The sequence below is a fragment of the Sinohyriopsis cumingii genome, chromosome 1, assembly GCF_028554795.1.
Source record: "Sinohyriopsis cumingii isolate HCF-2022 chromosome 1, ASM2855479v2, whole genome shotgun sequence".
NCBI lineage: Eukaryota > Metazoa > Mollusca > Bivalvia > Unionida > Unionidae > Sinohyriopsis > Sinohyriopsis cumingii.
The window spans coordinates 102,655,749-102,677,968 of record NC_142961.1 but is presented as its reverse complement, the minus strand read 5'-3'; the positions used below and the strand labels follow the sequence as shown (position 1 = coordinate 102,677,968).

The 22,220-nt window shown below is 38.3% G+C and overlaps 1 protein-coding gene across 1 annotated transcript in view; it reads right to left on the bottom strand.

Annotated features, from left to right (window-relative positions):
* Positions 1–19,742, bottom strand: part of LOC149807464 (uncharacterized) — a 29,558-nt gene extending 9,816 nt beyond the window's left edge. The window contains exons 1-6 of the mRNA XM_089966885.1: positions 19,642–19,742; positions 17,595–17,695; positions 13,805–13,951; positions 11,441–11,593; positions 8,086–8,180; positions 1,362–1,485 (exon numbers count right to left, since the gene is read on the bottom strand). Coding sequence (XP_089823011.1) covers positions 1,362–1,485; positions 8,086–8,180; positions 11,441–11,593; positions 13,805–13,951; positions 17,595–17,695; positions 19,642–19,684 — 663 coding nt within the window. The 5' untranslated portion in view covers positions 19,685–19,742. The remainder of the gene's footprint in view (positions 1–1,361; positions 1,486–8,085; positions 8,181–11,440; positions 11,594–13,804; positions 13,952–17,594; positions 17,696–19,641) is intronic.
* Between the last annotated feature and the right edge of the window lie 2,478 nt (positions 19,743–22,220).

The window sequence follows — 22,220 nt, the reverse complement described above, 5'->3', positions numbered from 1 at the left end:
AATGGACTGTAAGTGTGCTAACATCTGTGATGAAAATATGTATAGAATAGAAATGGTGATGTTTACCCTAATGAACTGTAAGTGTGCTAACATTTGTGATGAAAAAATGTGTAGGATAGAAATGAAGATGTCTACCCTAATGGACTGTAAATGTGCTAACATTTGTGACATCTATCTACCATGATGGACTGTATTTAAAGCTCATAGACATTACAAGTTGCATCTTATACAAAGGCTTTTTAAAAATCATTACTCATTCTGGTAGCAATTCAAGACATATGCATAGTAATTGAAGATTTCATTCCATTGGTGCTGATGTACTTTATCATACAAGAACTAATTACTTTTCACTTAGGTACTGAACAAATACATCAAAACTTTACATCTTGTACATCATCAAGTCATGAAAAATGTTAAGTAACAAAAACTAAAAATTCACTCAATTTATTGATGCTGAAATACTGTTGCTTTACAGTATTCTAATTCCTCTACCAAGCTACCATATATATACCTAATTCCTCTGCCAAGCTACCATATATATACCTAATTCCTCTGCCAAGCTACCATATATACCTAATTCCTCTGCCAAGCTACCATATATACCTAATTCTTCTGCCAAGCTACCATATATACCTAATTCCTCTGCCAAGCTACCATATATACCTAATTCCTCTGCCAAGTTACCATATATACCTAATTCTTCTGCCAAGCTACCATATATACCTAATTCCTCTGCCAAGCTACCATATATACCTAATTCCTCTGCCAAGCTACCATATATACCTAATTCTTCTGCCAAGCTACCATATATACCTAATTCCTCTGCCAAGCTACCATATATACCTAATTCCTCTGCCAAGCTACCATATATACCTAATTCTTCTGCCAAGCTACCATATATACCTAATTCCTCTGCCAAGCTACCATATATACCTAATTCCTCTGCCAAGCTACCATATATACCTAATTCCTCTGCCAAGCTACCATATATACCTAATTCTTCTGCCAAGCTACCATATATACCTGCATATAAGTTAGATCCTACTGTAAACAGCATAGACCCAGGTCTGCCATCACATAATGCACCAGCAGATCTGGGTCTAAGCAGTTTGCTGGGAGTAATGAGTAGACCAAGCAACATGGACTCTGATATGTGGACATATGATGCAATGGCAGATCAGGTTCTATGTTATTTGTACTTGGACTCCACTTATAAGTGAGTATATTACAGTATTGCAAATGGAGTTTCAATTTTTCTCTTTCAACTGACTGCAGATGAAAAGAGAAGTTTGCATTCCCACTATACCAAACGACTTGAAAGGAAACGGTCTATATTACTTATCAATTCCTATTTTCCTCACCTCTTTGTCATCCTTAGAAAGCATAAAATTGGACATTGTCTGGAGTGCCTCAGGATTTTGTGTGTCAGCTGCAATGGCTTTTTCAATGTTCTCTTTACATTTATCTTCTGCATTTTCAATGAAGCTGTCACAAGCACACAAAAAAAAGCTATGTGAAAAAATGTGCCATAAAATGGAGCTTAAATTAAAGACTGTCAAAAGTAACATCTTAATATAATAAATCAAATCATTAAACTTTACATGTATCTTTTGTTACGTAAAATCGACATAAAGAGCACACTAGAAGCCAAATGTAAGAAGTAATTAAAACTGATGGATTTGGAAAATATAAGATGTATACTGTCAATTCTCTTCATAAGAATGAATGTGCAGATAGTCTTTCTTCAATAAAAATTATCTAGGCAGTGCTTTCATACTAAAAAGCAAATTTTTAGTAAATTATGTTTCTCCGAGAATACTTACCCGATCACATTAACGTTGGGATATAAGCCTGCTACCTCTCGAATCCAGCCCTACTAAAAGACGAAAATTCGTCTTTTCTGTCTATCTCATATAGACCAAAGGGCAATAACTCTTGCCCCTTACCTCCCCATGCCACCGCCAGGTGTCACTAGTTTTTTAAGCTGAGCGATATATCTTATACGAGGATGCTTGCATTGCAGGGTGGTTGGGAGGGTTTTTAAGTAATGTGATCTGGTAAGTATTCTCGGAGAAACATAATTTACTAAAAATTTGCTTTCTCCTTCAAATACGTTCCCCGATCACATTAACGTTAGGAAAATAGGTAATAGGAGGAGGGAATGCTGAGCATCCTACCTCCACCCCAGGTACCTTCTAGGGAATGATGGCTGGATTCCCCATTTGAACGATAACCCATTCTCCTAATTTCATCAGCAACACAGCCTAGGGTCCCGTGATATGTGACCCCTATATACGGTTAAGAAGATAGTTATTGAAATCTTCTTACCTACGAAATTTCACTGGCGAATCCAGCGAAGCTGATAGGCTGTGCTGATTGTTTTAAATGGGTCTGGTGGTCATCTGGGCTGCCGACACCTGACCTACCAGATTCAAGGTTTGCCTCTGTGAAGCCAAATCTCTGAGATAAAAACTGGAGAAGGTTGACTCTGCATGCCAGCCAACAGCTTCTATTATATCTCGGATCGAAACATTGCGTTCGAATGCAAGGCTTGCCGAGATTTCTCTAATCACATGAGCTGTAACCTTCATGAGGCTACTCTGATCTTATGAGACCTCAGAGTACGCTGAGCGTATAACCCACTTCAGCCAAGAAGCAAGGGCTTGAGGGGTGATATCCCGTTTACCAGCTTTGACTGGAAGAAAGAGGCGCTTACGTGTGTCCCAACATGCCTCTGTGCGTTTTAAATAGTGCTTGAGTGCACGAACAGGATTTTGCATGGCTGTTGCTCTTGACTTATCTATGGAAGAGAGTGAGCAAATGACGATTCTTTGATTGCCAATGGATGGTAACCTATTTTTGGCTACAAAGCCTGGTTGCGTCAGGAGGACCACCGAACCATCTGATCTGAACTGAAGAAAGTTTGGGTCACTGGAAAGGGCATGTAACTCGCTCACCCTGCATGCTGAAGCTAAGGCTATCAAGAAACATGTTTTGTATGATAGTAGCTTTAACGAAGTGTGGGGTAAAGGTTCAAATTTGTCTGAATTAAGCCATGTTAAAACCCAGGACAGATTCCATTTTGGAAACAGGGTGAGGGATTTTGGTCGATTGAAATCAAAATTGGCTAAAAGATCTGATAGATCTTTGTTATGCCCAATATCACATCTACCATGATGGCGGAATGTGTCTGATATCATGGAGCGGTAGCCTTTGATAGTAATTGGGGCCAACTGTTTCTCCTCGAAAAGCCAGAGAAAAAAGTCAGCCAGTTGAGGGATTGAGACACTCAAAGGGACGATGTTATTGATATGGCACCAGTCCCTGAAAACACGCCACTTTCCCTCATAAGCCTTCAGAGTGGAGGGCCTTCTTGCTCTTGAGATTCTCTCCACAATCAAAGGTTTAAATTGTTTGTCTCACAAGGCTGTCCGGACAAGAGCCAAGCGTGAAGAAGAAGATGGTCCGGGCAGGGGTGGAACACCCGTGACCGCGGTTGTTTGAGAAGATTTGGGCTGGTTGGAATCTTCCTGGGTAGATCTATCGCTAGATCAAGTAGATCAGAATCATCCGACAGTTCTGACCCCTTAACCTCTGGATTATTTTTGGCACCAAAACCATGGGAGGGTAGGCAAATGCCCACAACCCCTCTCAGCTGATTGACAGAGCGTCCACGGCCCAAGCCTCTGGGTCTGGAACCGGCGAGACGAAGATGGGCAACTTGCGATTCCACCTTGTCGCAAAAAGATCGATCATCGGATGCCCCCAAAGTGTGCAAATCCGAAGAAAGACTGATTGATGGAGTGACCATTCCGTGTGAATGACTTGACCTTTCCTGGATAGAGTGTCGGCCAAGACACTGAGTCTGCCGGGAATGTGTCTGATTTGTACGTTGATGTGGAGGTTGTCGCACTGCCAGATCAGAATGCACAGGTTTGGTGATTTGGTGCACCCTTGTTTGAGGAGGTAAGTCACCACCACAGAGTTGTCTGACATAATGAGGACAGTTTTTCCTGAAAGTTGATCCTTCCAGAAATGAAAGGCATTGATGACAGCCCTCATTTCTAAAAGGCTGATGTGGAGAGGCCTCTCCCCTGGCTCCCACGTGCCGCTGACTGTAGCGAAGTCCGGCAACAGGTGGGCACCCCAACCGTAGGTACTGGCGTCGGTACATACCGTTATCTCCGCTTGGGGCATCTCCAGAGGAACGTGGACAGCCACCCGGGGTTGTGCCACTGATGCAGGAATGATCGTATCTCAGGCGTGATCATTACTGTTTGATTGAGGGGACTTGAAAAGGGGCGCCATTGTGCCAGTAACGTCATTTGTAAGGGACGCATAAAAAGACGGCCAAGCGGGATCAAGTCCACCGCCGCATTGAATAATCCAAGAAGTTGCAAGAATTCTCTTGCTGAAATCCATGTCCTGTTGGAAATGGACGCAATGAGTTCAACGATCCGGATTACACGTGTGCGAGGAAGCCGTACCAGATTCAGATCGGTGAGAAACTCCATACCCAGATGGACAAAACGCTGGGATGGATGGAGATCGGACTTTATCCAGTTCACGAGAAAGCCTAGATGATCTAAAAGTGCTAAAAGATCGTTTCTGCCTTTGAGCAGAAGAGAACTTACTATATGTTTCTGGAGGATGTCGTCAAAGTACACTGCTGTCCCTGTAGATGAAGTCGAGCGGAACAGGGTGACGACGCAATCCATAACTTTGGTAAAAGCCCAAGGGCTGATGTTGAGGCCAAAAGGTAGGACCTGGAACTGATAAACCGCATCACGGTAAGTGAATCGGAGAAATTTCTGTGGCGCGGGGTGGATAGGGACATGAAAATATGCGTCAGTCATATCTAGACTGACGGCATACTCGTCCCGCCGGATGGAAAGACGGATTGATCTCGCCATTTCCATCTTGAATTTCGGTGGTAAAATGTATTGGTTGAGGCGACTCGGGTCGATGATCGGCCTCAACTTGCTGTTTGCCTTCTGGATAAGAAACAGCCTGGAATAAAACCCCGGCAACTGCGGATTTTTTTTCCACAATCTCCACCGCCCGTTTTTCTATGAGCGACTGTATCTCCTGTTGTAGAAAGGTATCCTTCTCCCAATCGGATGGTACGTCCGTGAAGAGGGGAGAGGAGGACAGGGGAGGGGGTTGGATAAACGAAATCCGAAGCCCGTCCGAAATGACCTGAATCACCCAATCGTTCTGAGGAAAAAAGGTGGTCCAGTGGTCCTGAAATTGCAGGAGGCGGCCGCCCACAGGTAGGCTGTCCGCGGGTGGTTGGGAGGGTATGTCAACTTTTAGAGTTAGGAGGCTTGAAGACAGAGAAACTTTGTTTCTTACCGCCTCTGTATGGTTGCCTCCTAGCTTGATTAGACTGTTGTCTCCTGGCATTGGGTTGGAATCTATACTGTGCATTTGATTGTAAGGATCCCTTGTCCCTGGTCCGCCAATCATCCCTCCGCTGTGGCAGGGGATTTTTTCTAAACGCCTGCGAGGGTTGGGCGGCGAGTTGGAGGGGCAGTTCCTGAGCTGCCTGCTTCCGAACTTCTTCAATTTTTCCTCCAAAGAGTAAAGGCAACCCAAACGGAGTCATCCATAAAGCCAGAGTATGATGGGGCTTGAGCGACGTGGACCGCAGACATGCGTCACGTCATATCAGGTCTAAGTTGGCAGAAGCAGTCAATGCATTAGCCATGGAATGGTGAGCTGCCCTGTTAATAACTCTAGCAATCCGGGCCATCGATTCCCAAGCGTGGTCATTGTCGGATTTTTCTGCGAGTCGGAAAATGGCTAATGAAGCCAAGTCTAACATTGAAGACGTAGCGACCACTTTCCAGACTAGCTTTGACGTGGCATGGAACACATTTTTGTCCACTTTGTAAAACAGTGGAACGGACATGTGAACTGCTGCCATATTTTTGTCCAGGGCCAGAAGATCCGTACTGAAGGCGTCTGAATGAGTTTTGTATCAGCGAAATGAGAACATCGCTGGTACTTGGCTTTCCGAAAAGAACGCCTTAGTATTCCCCGGATCACCTATTCGTCCTGACAGACGATCACTGATCTCCTTAATTTTTGCCGACTGGGGAAGGAGCCAGAAGGATGGCGTCTCTTCCTCCCCGTCAAGATCTACAGACGCCTTAACTTTGTAGTCTTGAGTGGCAGTAGGAGGTGGAGGGCATTCTGAAGTTGCCAACACCCTATAAATTTCTTCCACTGCCGCCTTGAAGCCAAACTCAGTCTGTTCCATGGTTGGATCTGTGTACGGCTGATTTGCAGGAGTTTCATCACCCTCACTGTGTGCCGAGTCGTGTTCTGGAATAGCTTGCATTTCTGGATAGAGCATACCAGGTGGCATACATGACGCGATTCCCTCATCCTTGACACTGTCACTAACTCTCCCTTGTGGATAAGCCGTGAACATATGGATGGCCAGCCCTGCTGGCTGGTTTGTCTGGCTTGTGGTCGGCCTGAATGTTGGCGACGGTCCTGCTATCACCGGTACCGGCTGCTCCAATGGCCTGGCTGGACGGACAGATTTCTCACTAAAATCTCCGCCATAGTATTGGTATGTTGCCAGCGGTACAGCTTGACGGACGGATTTATCACTAAGATCCCCGTAAATCATATTTGGTCGGACCGTTTTAGCAATAGGGTCCCCATGCTGGGACAGCTGGACGGCCGGTGACATAGAGGTTGTATAATGAAATGGATCCGATGGATCCGGTAAAAACCCCATGCGTCCTGACTTACAGGCCCGAAGGCCATGCTCGGACTTACGCCCACTGGGCAGCCTAAACTTGGGGGAACATTCCCCCAAAGAGTCAGAAAAAGCTGTGAAAGCGAGCAAGGGAAATAAGGGTAATATCTGGCCTGATGTCAATAGCTACATCGTCGTTTCCTGGACCAAACGATGCATCTGTTCAAAGGTGGACTGTTGACCCTGTCAACATTATTTTCCTCCATTGCCGCTGATGTTACCGTGGCTGACGGATTTTAGGTGAAAGGGGGACCCCAACGTCCCCCACAAGACTCGCAATGGAGGCTGTCTTCGGACGTATAATGAGGACATCAATGCTATCTTTCTTCGACTTATTCCGTCTATCCCTCCCTTTTGCTGCCTTCTGGACTACATCAGCCCACATTTGCTCTGTCCAAGTATTACACACGCTGCATGGTATAGATGATGTACACTTGGTACATACAATACAAGAGTCATGGTTGTCTTCTTCTGCTTTGAACTTTTTGCATTTCATGCATTTGGTTGACATTTCTACTGAAACGACACAAGAAAAGAAAACAAAGCACAAATTAGCAATTCAGCATGTTATTAATTCGCTAATACCACAACCGTTACTAACGGAGTAAGCGAAATTAGTCAGTGTCACGTTAACTCTTAACTGACAACACAAGTTCAGCGATAGTGTGTGTAACATGGTCTTCAGCAGATGAAATCCGTAAGGGTGACAGTCACTCAATTTTGAAAAAATTGTTAAAATAATGTCTACAACCTGTAGAAGAATGATTGTCCAACGCAATAAATCCAAATTTAACTTCGGATGGTCCAATTTAACGCTAAGATGGCTTGTATTGTTTGGAGGTATAATGTACGTGTTATCAGTACAAGCGAAGCTTAAAACTAGTGACACCTGGCGGTGGCAAGGGGAGGTAAGGGGCAAGAGTTATTGCCCTTTGGTCTATATGAGATAGACAGAAAAGACGAATTTTCGTCTTTTAGTAGGGCTGGATTCGAGAGGTAGCAGGCTTATATCCCAACGTTAATGTGATCGGGGAACATATTTGAAGGAGAAATTTAATATTCCCCAACTAGATCAAAATTAATATTCAGTCCAGCATGAACTTTGATTTTCATAGGTTGATGGTACTGCTATGTCTGTAATATATATATATATATATTGAAAATTCTTGTACCAATTTTTGTACCAATGCAACTGTCACCTATTTTCTACCAAAAAAAATGATGGTTATATGCTGGTGGTTGCCATAATAAGTTTGACTACATACTGACCACAGATCTAGTTAAAAACCTATTTTCTTTGAACAACTCACCATAAATCAGTCATATAAATCTCGGCTACTGACAGGTAGGCACTGGAAATGTCACGATCTGACACAGGCTGTCCCCCTCCACAGGCTGCAGCCACCTGTATCATATAGTTGTCATTTTTTTTAAAAATTCAAGCTGTATTGAGTTGACAATGATCACATATGTTCTACCAACCTATACACTGGATTATACTACCTATACACTGGACTATACTACATATACACTGCACCATACTACCTATACACTGGACCATACTACATATACACTGCACCGTACTACCTATACACTGCACTATACTACATATACACTGCACTATACTACATATACACTGCACTATACTGCCTATACACTGGACCATACTACCTATACACTGCACTATACTACCTATACACTGCACTATACTACATATACACTGCACTATACTACATATACACTGCACTATACTACCTATACACTGGACCATACTACATATACACTGCACCATACTACCTATACACTGCACTATACTACATATACACTGCACCATACTACCTATACACTGCACTATACTACATATACACTGCACCATACTACATATACACTGCACTATACTACCTATACACTGCACTATACTACCTATACACTGCACTATACTACCTATACACTGGACCATACTACATATACACTGCACCATACTACCTATACACTGCACTATACTACATATACACTGCACTATACTACCTATACACTGCACTATACTACCTATACACTGCACTATACTACCTATACACTGGACCATACTACCCATACACAGCACTATACTACCTATACACTGGACCATACTACCTATACACTGCACTATACTACCTATACACTGGACCATACTACCTATACACTGCACTATACTACCTATACACTGGACCATACTACCTATACACTGGACTATACTACCTATACACTGGACCATACTACCTATACACTGGACCATACTACCTATACACTGGACCATACTACCTATACACTGGACAATACTACCTATACACTGGACTGTACTACTTATACATGGCACTCCTGATAATTCAGATTTTAGAAACTTTTGATTCTGATAGACAGAATCTGAGAACATGGAAGAAAACATCTAATTTCAATGGAAATACGCTAGGTTGTCACTAATTTATGAATTAGGAATGGATGTGATGCAAGTAAATAGGGATCTGAGAGTCATAACATTATCAGAATTAACAACTCCCATTAATGTAGCACAGGTAGGCTACAAGAAAATCCACAGCTTCCAGCTTCTAATAATATTCCTGACCATATATCTTGCATGTGCTGAAACTAGGGGGTCAAACCCTACACTGCAGAGATGAGAATCAAATGTATTACTGCTGGGTTATCCACGTACCAATTTTACAGGTAGAGTATAGTTAGCAGGGGCTTCTGACACCCCTATAAATATATACGGAGCATACTTAAGATAGAAACTGTGAAGATTTCTGGGGGACAAAGCAAAATACAGCTCTTTTAATACATATCCAACACATAATTGCTGATATAATACATATGCCTGTGTTTAGTAAGGCATGAGAGGTAGGTGTAAGGTGGTGTTGTTAGCAGCAGAGGTTCAACAACTGCTCAGAATAATTATAACAGACTCTAGTATGATGATTATATTGGTGTCGGTACATACATACAGATTTCGTTTTTCAGTCAATTGTAGGCTCTTCTTTGAAAGTTATACACCACTCTCTCATTTTTGTAAACCCACTTAAAATGCAAAAATTCTTTGGATTCCATTTTTTTCTAAAAGTTAGCAAGAAAATATAGAAATTAAAAATAACTAAGACTTTTTCATTGTCCAGTCATACTTTATGTCCAATACTCACACACATTATATGTTAAAATATTTGACCATAGGGTTAAAAGAGAAATATATGTAAATATCAGCATATAAACAATATACTGATACAAGTGTTTAGTCCAAAGCCTTCAAGAATGCTGCATGATCAAAATTATATTTTTTTTTAAAACAAGCAGATGGACCACCTCTAAGCTGGCTTTTTGACAACAACTGATGACCTTGACACAATAATATAAACTAACTGGCATATAAGTGGTCTCCAGATATTTACAATACTTTATAATACATAATAATTGCTTACAATACTTTATAATACATAATAATTATTTACAATACTTTAAAATACATGAAAGAAGCAGACCTTAAGGTAACATCAAGATGTAAAGTCCACCTAATTAGCTTCTGCAGTTTGCTTATCTGTGGATTGTTCTTCAAAACTGCAGTGATATATCAGAAATTAACTTCTAGGTTCTAATGAATTAAAATATTTTTGTCTTTTTACTCTCCTTTCTTTTTCAATCTTTTCCAATCCAGATGTAGTATTCTGCAGACTGCCACTTGCCAACTAAGTTTATTAGTGACATCAACGGAGTTGTACTCGCATATTTGCCATGTGATATGGATGAATTAGTTTATGCTGATATGTAAAATTGCCATTTTGAGGAAATGGCATGTGCAAAAACATATTGATCAGTTTAGCTCTGGTGCTTCATGAGTCTAATTCAAGCTGTGAAGCTATAATTTTGTTGTGCTTGCTCATAAATGATTTATGTCCACTGACAATGGCAGTGAGGCAACTCCCAACTTTACAGATGCCAAAGTTTGAGTACTGCATGTCAATTTGATTGATGCTAAAAGAATAGTCAGTAATTCACTTCTAAAGAATTCATATCCATAAACATCAAAATCCATCTGACTAATGTTTATGTAGAACAGTGAAAATGAAAATTCTCATATCAGTGAGATCTGCCAGTACTGCCAACCCCCTTTCCCAATGGCTAACCAAACATTCATGCCCTCACTGTCTGATGTTCACAGACTTGCCCCACAAGTTATCAAGAGGTTAATGAGGTTGAAAGGCCATTAGAAACCATGTAAAAATCCAGTTACCAAATTTCCTGTTTTCAAAACAAAAATATGGGAACATAAATTCAACATGCCATTTATCCAGCCAATTTTGATTATTATCTGCTCATATCATTTCAACATTGATTTACACTTGGAATCACAGAAATGGCTGCACAGCTATGACTGCTTTTCTGCCATTAATTTCTATATAGATTCAAATCATATTCAGTAATAACCCTACCATTATCTTTCAAAGTGTTACACTAAAATTAGGACATGGATGAATTTATGTAAGAATGGATCAACAATTAAATCATTATTGCAGAACAGACAAATTTCATAAGTGTTTTTGTTCCTTTCTTAATTAAGCCAACTGGCTAATAAAGAGAACACTGCAAAAAGCCATTATCATATAACTCTTAAATTCAGCCATCCTTTTCTAAACTGACCTCCTCTGCTTGTTGTTGCTGTTTCTCTTTCACCATCAGTTCAATCCCTTTTTGGTAACACTGCACTGAGTGTTCCCCTTCCAGTAACTGACCCAGATTCATGTATTTACTGTAGCCTTGCTCTGGACACACTTCCACTGCACGCCCAAAACACTAAAGTAAATAATAACAAAAAATAATTTTACATGAAAATGCACAATATGTATCAATCCAATTATTGCCAACCATTTGGTGTCAGTGTTTTATGTCATTAATGTAAAAGCATGTTTTGGCTGATTCAAAGATGCTTCACGAGGTAGAATTTATGTCTAATACAACTCTGCATCTATATCTATCTTCCAAAGAGGGGCCCTGGGTAACCGAGTGGTCTAAAGTGCTCATCTTTACTGACCAATCCATCTCACCTCTGTCTGCATGGGTCTGTGTAAACACGTTCCAATGATATGAAAAGCCTTGTTACTTCCAAACAGAAATATGTCTAAAAATATGCTTCCCTTCTGACCAAAATATTCTCTTTTCACGTATTTAGTCATGAGCTAAAGAACAGCAAGAATAACATGACTAGCCATTCTAGACAAGCCATTCTAGACAAGCTGTTCTAGACTAGCCATTCTAGACAAGCCATTGTGGACAAGCCATTCTAGACAAGCCCTTCTAGACTAGCCATTGAAGACAAGCTGTTCTAGACAAGCCATTGTAGACAAGCCATTCTAGACAAGCCCTTCTAGACTAGCCATTGTAGACAAGCCATTCTAGACAGGCCCTTCTAGACTAGCCGTTATAGACAAGCCATTGTAGACCAGCCATTCTAGACAAGCCCTTCTAGACTAGCCATTGAAGACAAGCCATTGTAGACAAGCCATTGTAGACCAGCCATTCTTGACAAGCCATTCTAGACAAGCCCTTCTAGACTAGCCATTGTAGACAAGCCATTGTAGACCAACCATTCTAGACAAGCCCTTCTAGACAAGCCCTTCTAGACTAGCCATTGTAGACAAGCCATTGTAGACCAGCCATTGTAGACAAGCCCTTCTAGACTAGCCATTGAAGACAAGCCATTGTAGACCAGCCATTCTAGACAAGCCCTTCTAGACTAGCCATTGAAGACAAGCCATTCTAGACAAGCCCTTCTAGACTAACCGTTATAGACAAGCCATTGTAGACAAGCTGTTCTAGACTAGCCGTCTTTGGCTCTACTATTCATCTCTCATAACAGTGCTTCAAATGGCTTGGTTAAGAATTTGTCAACATACCCCAAGTTATAAAATTTTAAACAATGTGAACAAAACAAATTTGAAGCTGTTCTTAATTGAAAATAATATAAATGTTATACATCAAATGACAAGATAAAAATTATGAATAGTACTTATCTTGTCATTTGAAAGGACTGGGTGCATCAACTTTTTATACCCCAAGCAGCTGAGTACACAACTCAAGTTAAGGGTCAAAGGTTTCAACCCTGAAACAGCTAGAATTTTTCCCTTTTGACACGATAACCTTATCATCCTTGGTGAGCCTCAGAATAATTTGAACAAAACACCAAAGACAGCATCATTTGTGCAAACAGGAAAAGTTTTCAAACTACAATGCTGTCAAATTGGATCAAATGCTGTTAATCAGTTTTTTTAGAAGTTATTAAACGGTCATATATTTTTAGCAGCAGCAGTCATATTTGATGACAGGTTGGAATCATTTGAACAAACTTAAAAGTCCTTCATGCCAGGATGACTTCTGTCAAATTTGGTCAAAATATGCTGCATGAGAAAAGTTATTTAAAGAATATTATTTTTGCAATGGCAGTCAATTGTCTGTTGAATCAACATCATTTATACAAATCCACGCACCCTTAATACCAGTGTTCAATAAAACTTGGTCAAACTCTACTTAACAGTTTTAAGATGCTGTTTACAGATTTTTCTATCATTAGTAATGGTCGCCATATTGAATGACAGATCAGAATTGACTGCACAAATCTGAGAGGCCTTGATTTCCTGTAAAATCATGCACAAATTGTTCAAGCAATGTTTAAATTGTAAAAAGAAATTCTAAATGGACAATGCACAACAATGTAACAAGGACATACCATAAAGCTTACCAGGACCTACAGCTTTGTAAGGGAATACTATCACAAACTTAACAGCAGTATTCGCTGTCCCAATGATAGAAAAACTGCTTGTCCAGAAACCTAAAACAGTTTGAAAGTTTTGCTTGCTAAATAAAAAAAATTTCTTTCAATTCCCCAGAATTTTATACAGAATATGATGGAAAATGTTAACATCATGCAATTTCATGAAAATCTCTATACCAGGTAAAACAAACACTTATGGGATTTTCTCAAATCAATGGCTATAAAATAAAACATACATGTTTAGCTGCCTCCATGTTGCCAACCTCTAACAACAAGGTTCCTGATGTTTCCAGGGCACGTACATTGTCTGGCTCTATTTCCAGGGCTCTCTGGCAAAACTTCTGTGCAACCTCATACTCAAATCTGTCAATACATTCTTCAGCCTGATGAAGAAAGGAAAGCTGTCAAAATACCATCTGAAGATTTGAAATGATCAGATATGATTTCTTATTCTCAACAAGAGACCCGCAATTTGTGACATTGGTGAACCCTAGCACAATCCCTAAATAAACTTTTTACAAGTTATTTTTCAAACTTTTAAGAAGAAAATTTTTTAAAAGATTGTATACAAGAAAAATACATGTATACGAAAATTTCAGAACCCATGGCATTATCATCTTATATTAGAATTCATAGATCTCCTCCACAAAATATTAGTAAACTATTTACATGCTATTTTTCATATTTTCAAGAAGATTTTTTTTTTTACACACAAGAAAAATACACGCATGTGAAATTTCTAGAACCACTCCACGATGATGTTATATATGAATTATGTTATAATGGAGAATGCTATATATAGTGAGGCCACACTGTACTTTGTATCTTCATTCATTTTTTAATGGGACATCAGCATCAAATTGCCAACACTGAAAGGCTTTACGGCCACAATGTTTTCTGTCAATGTTGGCCAAATTCTGATGAGTGTTGTTTTAAAAATATATCTGCTGAATTGTTTTTCTTTTTTGAGTATCATGACCACATTTAATGGCGAATTGACATCATCTGTATAAATTTAAAATGATTTTAAATAAAAAAAGTCAAACTTGTCAAATTTCGATGAAGCAGTTTCTGAGAATAAGTAGTTACGTTTCTTCTCTAAGTTTAGTTGTTGTTGTTGTAGGATTTACCACCATTTTTCAGCACACGATAGGCTATACATGGTAGCCAATATTAATGGTGGAGGAAGAACCCGGGAAAACTCTGGAAAGAACCGCCGACCCACGAGAAGCTACTGGCAAGCTTTCTCACATACCCACATTAGCTGAATCTGAGACTCAAACCCACACAGACAGAGGTGAGATGGCAGTGACCCATAACGGAGAGCGCTTTAGACCACTCGGGGCCCCTCAAAGTTTAGTAACAGTGACCTAAATAAATGCTAAAGGACACTTTTAAAACTTTTAGAATTCTTTATGCCAGGGTATTTTCTGTCAAATTTGTAAAACTGTATTAAGCATTTTTCTGTTAAAGTCATATAAAGAATGACTTGTACAAACAACAAAACCCTTTGAACCATAGTGTTTTCTGTCAAATATGGCTAAGCTGTTTATCACCTGCTTAGAAGATGTTTAACTGCTTTTCTATTTTTAATAACAATTGCTGTGTTTGAAGGCAGACTGGCATCTGTTGTACAAAATCTTAACATCCTTCACACCTGGATACTGTCAAATTTGGTTGAATTCTGTATTTTTTTTAATAAGCCATTTAATGCTTTTACTATTTTTGGTAATGGTTGCCATGTCTGATGACTGTTCAGCATCATTTGAACAAACTTCAAATTGCAAGAAGTTTTTCTATTAAATTTAGTATAATTCTGTTCCTCATGTTTGAAAAGTCATTCACTGCAACAAAATTTGTTGGTGGATTGGCATTGTTAGTACAAAACCTGAATGCCTCACATGCCATGATTCTGTCTGTAAAATGTGCCAAAATTCCATTCACTGCTTTTTAAAAGGCTGATTCAAGTTTTGTCCTTTCTTTTCATTTCAATAACAGTTGCAAACTGACATAAAGCACAAACCTTTTTTTGGCCAGGTTGTTCATCATATTCTGCTCAGAAGTATTTCAGAAGTTGTTTAAGGGTTTTTTATGTAATGGTGAGTACATTTTATATTGGCCGATTATGATTTATACAAACTTCAAATCTATTCATGTCCCATGTGGTCAAATTCTGATGAGCAGTTTCTGAGAAGTCGTTTTAAAAAAAAAAAATTATTTGGTAACAGCAGCCATATTTGATGCAAGATCATCACTTGTACAATTGAAAGTCCTTCATGCAATCATGCTCTCTGCCAAATTTGGTTCAAATTGGTGGCTTGGTTTTTGCGTTGTTTAAAAAAGCATATGGTGACAGACCTTGCCATAACCTACAAAGAATTACTGGCTGCCACTGAGCTTAATTTCTCCATTCTTTATAACACTAACATATAGCATTTGTTTGTCTATCAGGGGGGCCCCCGAGTGGCCGAGTGGTCTAAAGTGCTCACCGTTACAGATCATTCCCATCTCATCTCTGTCTGCATGGGTTCGAGTCTCAGGTTCGTCCAATGTGGGTATGTGAGAAAGCATGCCAGTAGCTTCTCATAGGTCAGTGGTTCTTTCCGGGTTCTTCCTCCACCACTAATACTGGCCACCATGTACAGCCTTTCTTGTGCTGAAAAATGGCATTAAACCCTACAACAACAACAATTGTCCATCAGAGTGAGACTGAATTTTGTCAATCCAAGGAAGGTCTTATTCCAAGCACTAAGCTAGGCATCACACACTTTCTTACACTAGGCTACTGTTCCATCTAAACTATCAGTTCTAGCAACTTTAGCACTCTTCTGAATCTCATTACAATCTTTGTCAGTTTGCCGTTTAACCCCAAACTACTTACCCAAATCTGGGAATGGCATTTTGTCCAAGTCTCAACATGTCTTGATTCCGACACTGCTTATTCTGCTACACTCAGATATGAACACAATAATGAAAGCTAAAATTGTTTATCTGATGTACTCTTATTAATGATGACATGTACATCTCTGGGTCTTTCTGCCTCTGAATTCTATCACTGTAAATATCAATACATTTTCACACCCAGCCACCCATCAGTCATTGAACTTGCCACCCAGCGATTGCATCATGTTCTTTTGATGTACTCTTATAATGGCAACATGTACATCAAGGGGTCTTGTGCCACTGAATTTTGTCTTTGCAAATATAATCACAGCTAACTGATCAACACATTTTCCCACTAAGCAGGTGGCTAAAGCAGGATTGGCAAGTCTTTGAATTTTGATGCCCACCTATTACATGCATACGGAGGAGTCCCAACTAAGTGATTTTCTGAATCCCAGATAAAAAATTGGCAATCAAATATGTGTGATTAAGCGTTTCTGAGACCTCTGGATGGATATTGACAATGGGAAGAAGAGGAGCATTTAATTGGTTGAATAATCTTTCGATAATTACATTCGGAATAACTGAATCAAATTCTAACAAAATTCTTCATTTTTCTATATAAATTACCTTTATTTTCAATATATCTGATCTCTGGAAGATCTTTTTAAACAACTCCAAGTTGTTTTAACACACCTTACATGTGCACCAGCAAGAACAAAGTATTACATCACTGCTGTTGCTTGTAAATATGGACACATTCTAGTTTTACAGTAGATTCAGAAGAAGAAAAAACATTCTATATTTAGAGCAAAAGTGACATATTTAGAGAGACGAAATGAAGAAACTAGGAATTATCAAAGTTGCAGGCATACATGTAGAACAAAAACAGGTTCAAAATTTACAATGAAAGATACATCATTATGAGAAATATCGGTATTTACAAACATGGAGCAAGGATGCAATTCATAATGCTACCAAGACCAATATCCCATCTATTGCAGCCATATTTTCAAGATCCATCTCTTGTAAAAATATTTATATTTTTGACTATTTAATATGGGTCATGAGATTTTAAATAGCATTAACAGATCAGCTTTTCAAAGATACCAATGTAAATTTTTTGGGTACTGAGTGCATTACCTTATTCAATAGTTGATCGACAGAATATGTTACGGTCTTCTTCCCTTTGTTCTCAGTTGCAATTTCATTAGAGGCATCCCTCAGGATCCGTCTTCTTTCAACTATACAAGCATAAAATAAAAACGAATCTATTTAGTAATGTGCAAGCTGTCAGTGTAAACCTTTGATTTCATCACATGAAATAAATGCCACAAATATTTCATGCCAACTTTTTCAATGCCTCTCCTGTACTCGCATATTGTGGGAACAAAGATTGGATAATCACAGGTACATTTACATGCAAATAAATAACCAATTTCTTAAGATATCTCAAATAAACACACTGTATTTACCCATTCTATTACACATAAAAGTTAAGCTGAAAAATGACCACTCATTCATAAGTTCAACATTCACTGGGGCAGATTATCTACCTGTGGTGGTAATGCACTATCTACAATATTATAAATGACATGCAACTTGACAAGATATCATACAAGAACATCAAAGAGGTAGATCACATGTAATTCCTTTGATACAAGCCTTTGCACCTCGTTTATTTATATCAAAGAAGAAATCCACTTTCTTACTGATCTACTTTATACATGTAAATAAGGAAAGTTACTTTATAGTTTAACCAAAGATTTATGAGATAAGTTTATTAATGAAACAGTCCTAGTTGTTTGAAATTCAGACTGGAGGTCCAATATGGCTTTGTTAATGGTATGTGACATTCGTCCAAGCAGATAAATGTTAACATAATACAATATCAATAATCCTATTCTCTCTAGGTAATTTCATCTTCGTGTTTTATTGTATTTATGTATTAGTCTTGTTTTGTACTGTATATACTCACTTCTAAGTTGGGTCCAACTTAAAAGCAGCACAGACCCAGATCTGCCATTGCATAATGCAACAGCAGTTCTTGGTCTCCTCTAATCTGGAAAACAAATAACACAGACCCTGATCTGCTGGTGCATTATACAACAACAGATCTGGACCTATGTAGTTTGTTAGGACTAATGAGAAGAAAAATAACAAAATATAATCTGATGGTGCACTATACGATGGCACATCTAGGTCTATGTAATTTGCAATTGGACCCAACTTACAGGCAAGTATATATGGTAAATGTATAAAAAGAATTACCAACAACTAATACACCACTTTCACAAATTTATACATCATGTAGCACATAAACCCCATTGTAGAAGATTCTTAATAGATTAATACATGTCAGCCATGCAGGACTTGAACTTGATTTCTGTATTACAATACAGTCTGGCAGACATAGTGGGTGTCCACCAACTCATTTTCCTTATAGTCCCTACATCATCCAAGAGTCCTCCCACTGCCTCTTTCCAGATGAATAAAACACCCTAAATCTGTTGTTTTTATTTATTCCACATACTTTTCTGTTTATTTAGATTAGAATAAACATCTGAATGTACTTCTGTTTCTATTTCCAAAAAAGATTAAATTCTACATTTCATTATTGAAAACAAGTATTTTTATTCAAAATATGCTCTTTATTACAAAAAGTGCATCTTCCTTCAACAAAAGTGCCGATTTAACCAAAAGAGCCCCTCTTCTCCTCCCATGCGTAAGAAATTTCTAGCTGGAACACTGTATCATGATACCAACGACGAAAAATGTCCATGATGTTGTCAGAAAAAATGTCCATTATCGTCATTGATTGAAAAATTGACTCCTGTGCACAAACACCATGGTAAACACGAGTACATAACTTACTTTTAATATACAATCATCGGTAATGATTGGTAAATTACTCTTCTTGAGATAAAAACTCATACATGCTAAACAGCAACGTGTGTTCTCGTCGTTGTTTCTCCCTACACACAACATCCTCCCTCCTTACCATATTAATAAACATTCCTATGAAAATTTTCCCCATGTTACGATTATGCAACACTAGCATATGCCTCGAAAACAGGTGACGCTAAATACGGGAATGCTTTTTCTGATACAGCACTCTACTTTTGAGTATCATTTCGAGAAACCTGTATCTAAAACGAATGAAGTGTATTTTAATTATCTATTTATATACCAAGAGAAGCTCCAGGTTTCTTTTTAAATTTGTTCTTGCCCATTTCTGCACGTGTTATACATGTGGCACAACAGGAAACATACTTCTTGTAGCAGTTATCTCCACTTAGCATAAATTGAGCACGAGAAGTGAGGACCGTGAACTAGACAAAACATGCATGTATCTTCTTTCTGTGAAAACGTATGCTACGTGCACAGTCTGAGCGTAATTAGGAACTCCGAAAAAATAAAACTAAGAGGCAAAGCTAGATTCTTTGCTAAATAGATTGTAGTCCGCTTTCCTCACTACACAGATTGCTGATATTATGAGAGATTTGTTTCTAAATTTAAAAGAAGGAAATTTTTGGGATGCATTTTTAGTCAGTTTCCATTCACGACATATCTCTGACCTTTCACATATATTTTCAATGCGCTGTGTCAGTCACTGTTGTTGTTGTTATTATTATTATTATTATTATTATTATTATTATAGCTACTTAGACCAATTGGTGAATGAACGCTGTTAACATTAATTCTGCTAAAGAGTTTGTCCAGTTTTGACTCGAACAAATAAAACAAAACATCAACAAAGCTCAAAATATATCATGCCCTAAAAATTACGAGACCAGTCAGACGGTGAGCTATTGTTTGACAAACTGAGAAATTGCAAGACCGGTCTTGTTTTCAAGAGAGCGAAACTGTTTAGCCTTGAGAGGAGTGCAACATAGTCCGATAGATCAACCCTCCATAATCTGTGTTGATACTGACAGACGATATATGACCTGATGTCATCTGTTCATTAAATGTGCAATTTTGCTGCATGCAAATCATTCAGGAACAATCCTGCGTACACTTTAGACACATACCGTTAATTGGTAATAGCCTTATCTAGCACGAAATTAAAAATGGCCACAGGATAAACTGTTGTGCTATTTCACGCGGATTTACAAGTTACCAAATATAATTTGCTCTGGAAATATAATGTACATGTCACAAAAAGAACACTTCAGCCGACGGTAGCTCCACAGTCACGAGAAATACCGGTAAATGTATAAAATGTACACCAACGTGTGCAGACAAAATCGGATGTGAAAATTTGCACCTTTCAGTGACTATCAGCCCTAAACCCGAAAATCAATATCATCACGTGTGAGGCTGATTTATCGGCCTAAGCGCTGCGCAGCGAAACGACGAGAACAAATAATTAAAAAAAAAAAAATTCTCTTTAATCAGTAGGGACTGAGATGTCCACTGGACATGCTGTGCCAACAAATAATTATATTGTGCTTAGTGTCACGGGTCTATGCTCTTAAAATAAGTAAGAGGAAAGAGCGAAAGACAACAAGTTTTGTAAAATTTAACAAATAATTTATTTACCTAGAATACAAATAGAAAATGAGAAAAAAAGAACTTACAGAATTGAGAATTAAATCCCAAAATAATCGAAGAACTACAGACAAGAGTCCAAATAAATTTAAAGTTCTGAATAAAAGTCAGTACAAGTCCAGAAAAAAAAAACATCCAGAAACTAACGGCGATGATGTGTCTGTGGTAGCTTTTAAAGTGTTGATGTGGTGTCAACAGTCTTTTGTTGAATCACATAAATATGATTCCAGGTGTGAATACACTATAAATTCCAGTGAATGTCTCTATCCAAGAATTTTATCAGAGCACTTTTGTATTTCCAGAGAAAATAATCACTTGAATTCAATAATTTGAAGAAATCAAATTTCCACTCAACTGGACACAACATAATACAACTTCATAGTGCTAGATGTTAAAGCACGCATGATATATATGTAGTTTTCTACTTGACCTCAGGTCACAATTAGCCTTTTCTAAAAATAAAAACAATAACCTAATGGAGAATAACCTTCTAGAATGATCCTGATGTTTACAAAATCAAAACCATAAGCTGGATTACACTCAGGAAATTCCAAAACTTAGACCCAAATAACCATATTTACTTCTTCTATTAATAATAATCCTGATATTAAGCCCATATACAAAGAGAATAATTTAGCAATTTATTAGTTGTTTACACAGAATTTTTTTTAAAAAGTCAATCAGGTCAGGCAGAAATGAATTCAATTCTGGACAAGGTCAAGTCCAACATATATTGCAATAACATGTAACGAAATTTAAAAAAAAATAAAACTAACTAACAAACTATGTAAATTAAATATACATAACATTAGTTCAAAAGTTTGTAAGGAAGTGATGGAAACAGCTCACGAGTTTAACATGAAAGCTACATTGTCGATAGCAAGATATGGCTATTTGTTTACAAAGTTTACACGTTTCGATGTGATAAAAGCGTGGTCAAAGCTATTTGCGTTGAAGAAAAGCATTCAAGAAAATAAAGTTGTTTTTTTTCAAACATCAAAAATATTCCAGTGTGTGAGCAAAGATGTGGATTTAAGTATTACTTTTAGTAATGATAACATTGAGATGCACAGCATAAACCCTGATAGGAGGAGGGTTAAAATAGTTAAAAACAAATCTGAAGCTTTAATAAAATTTACAAGTTCAATCTAATATGATTTGACAAAAACAGATGTAGATCCAATTGAAAGCAAAGTAAAATTATAAAACAACATG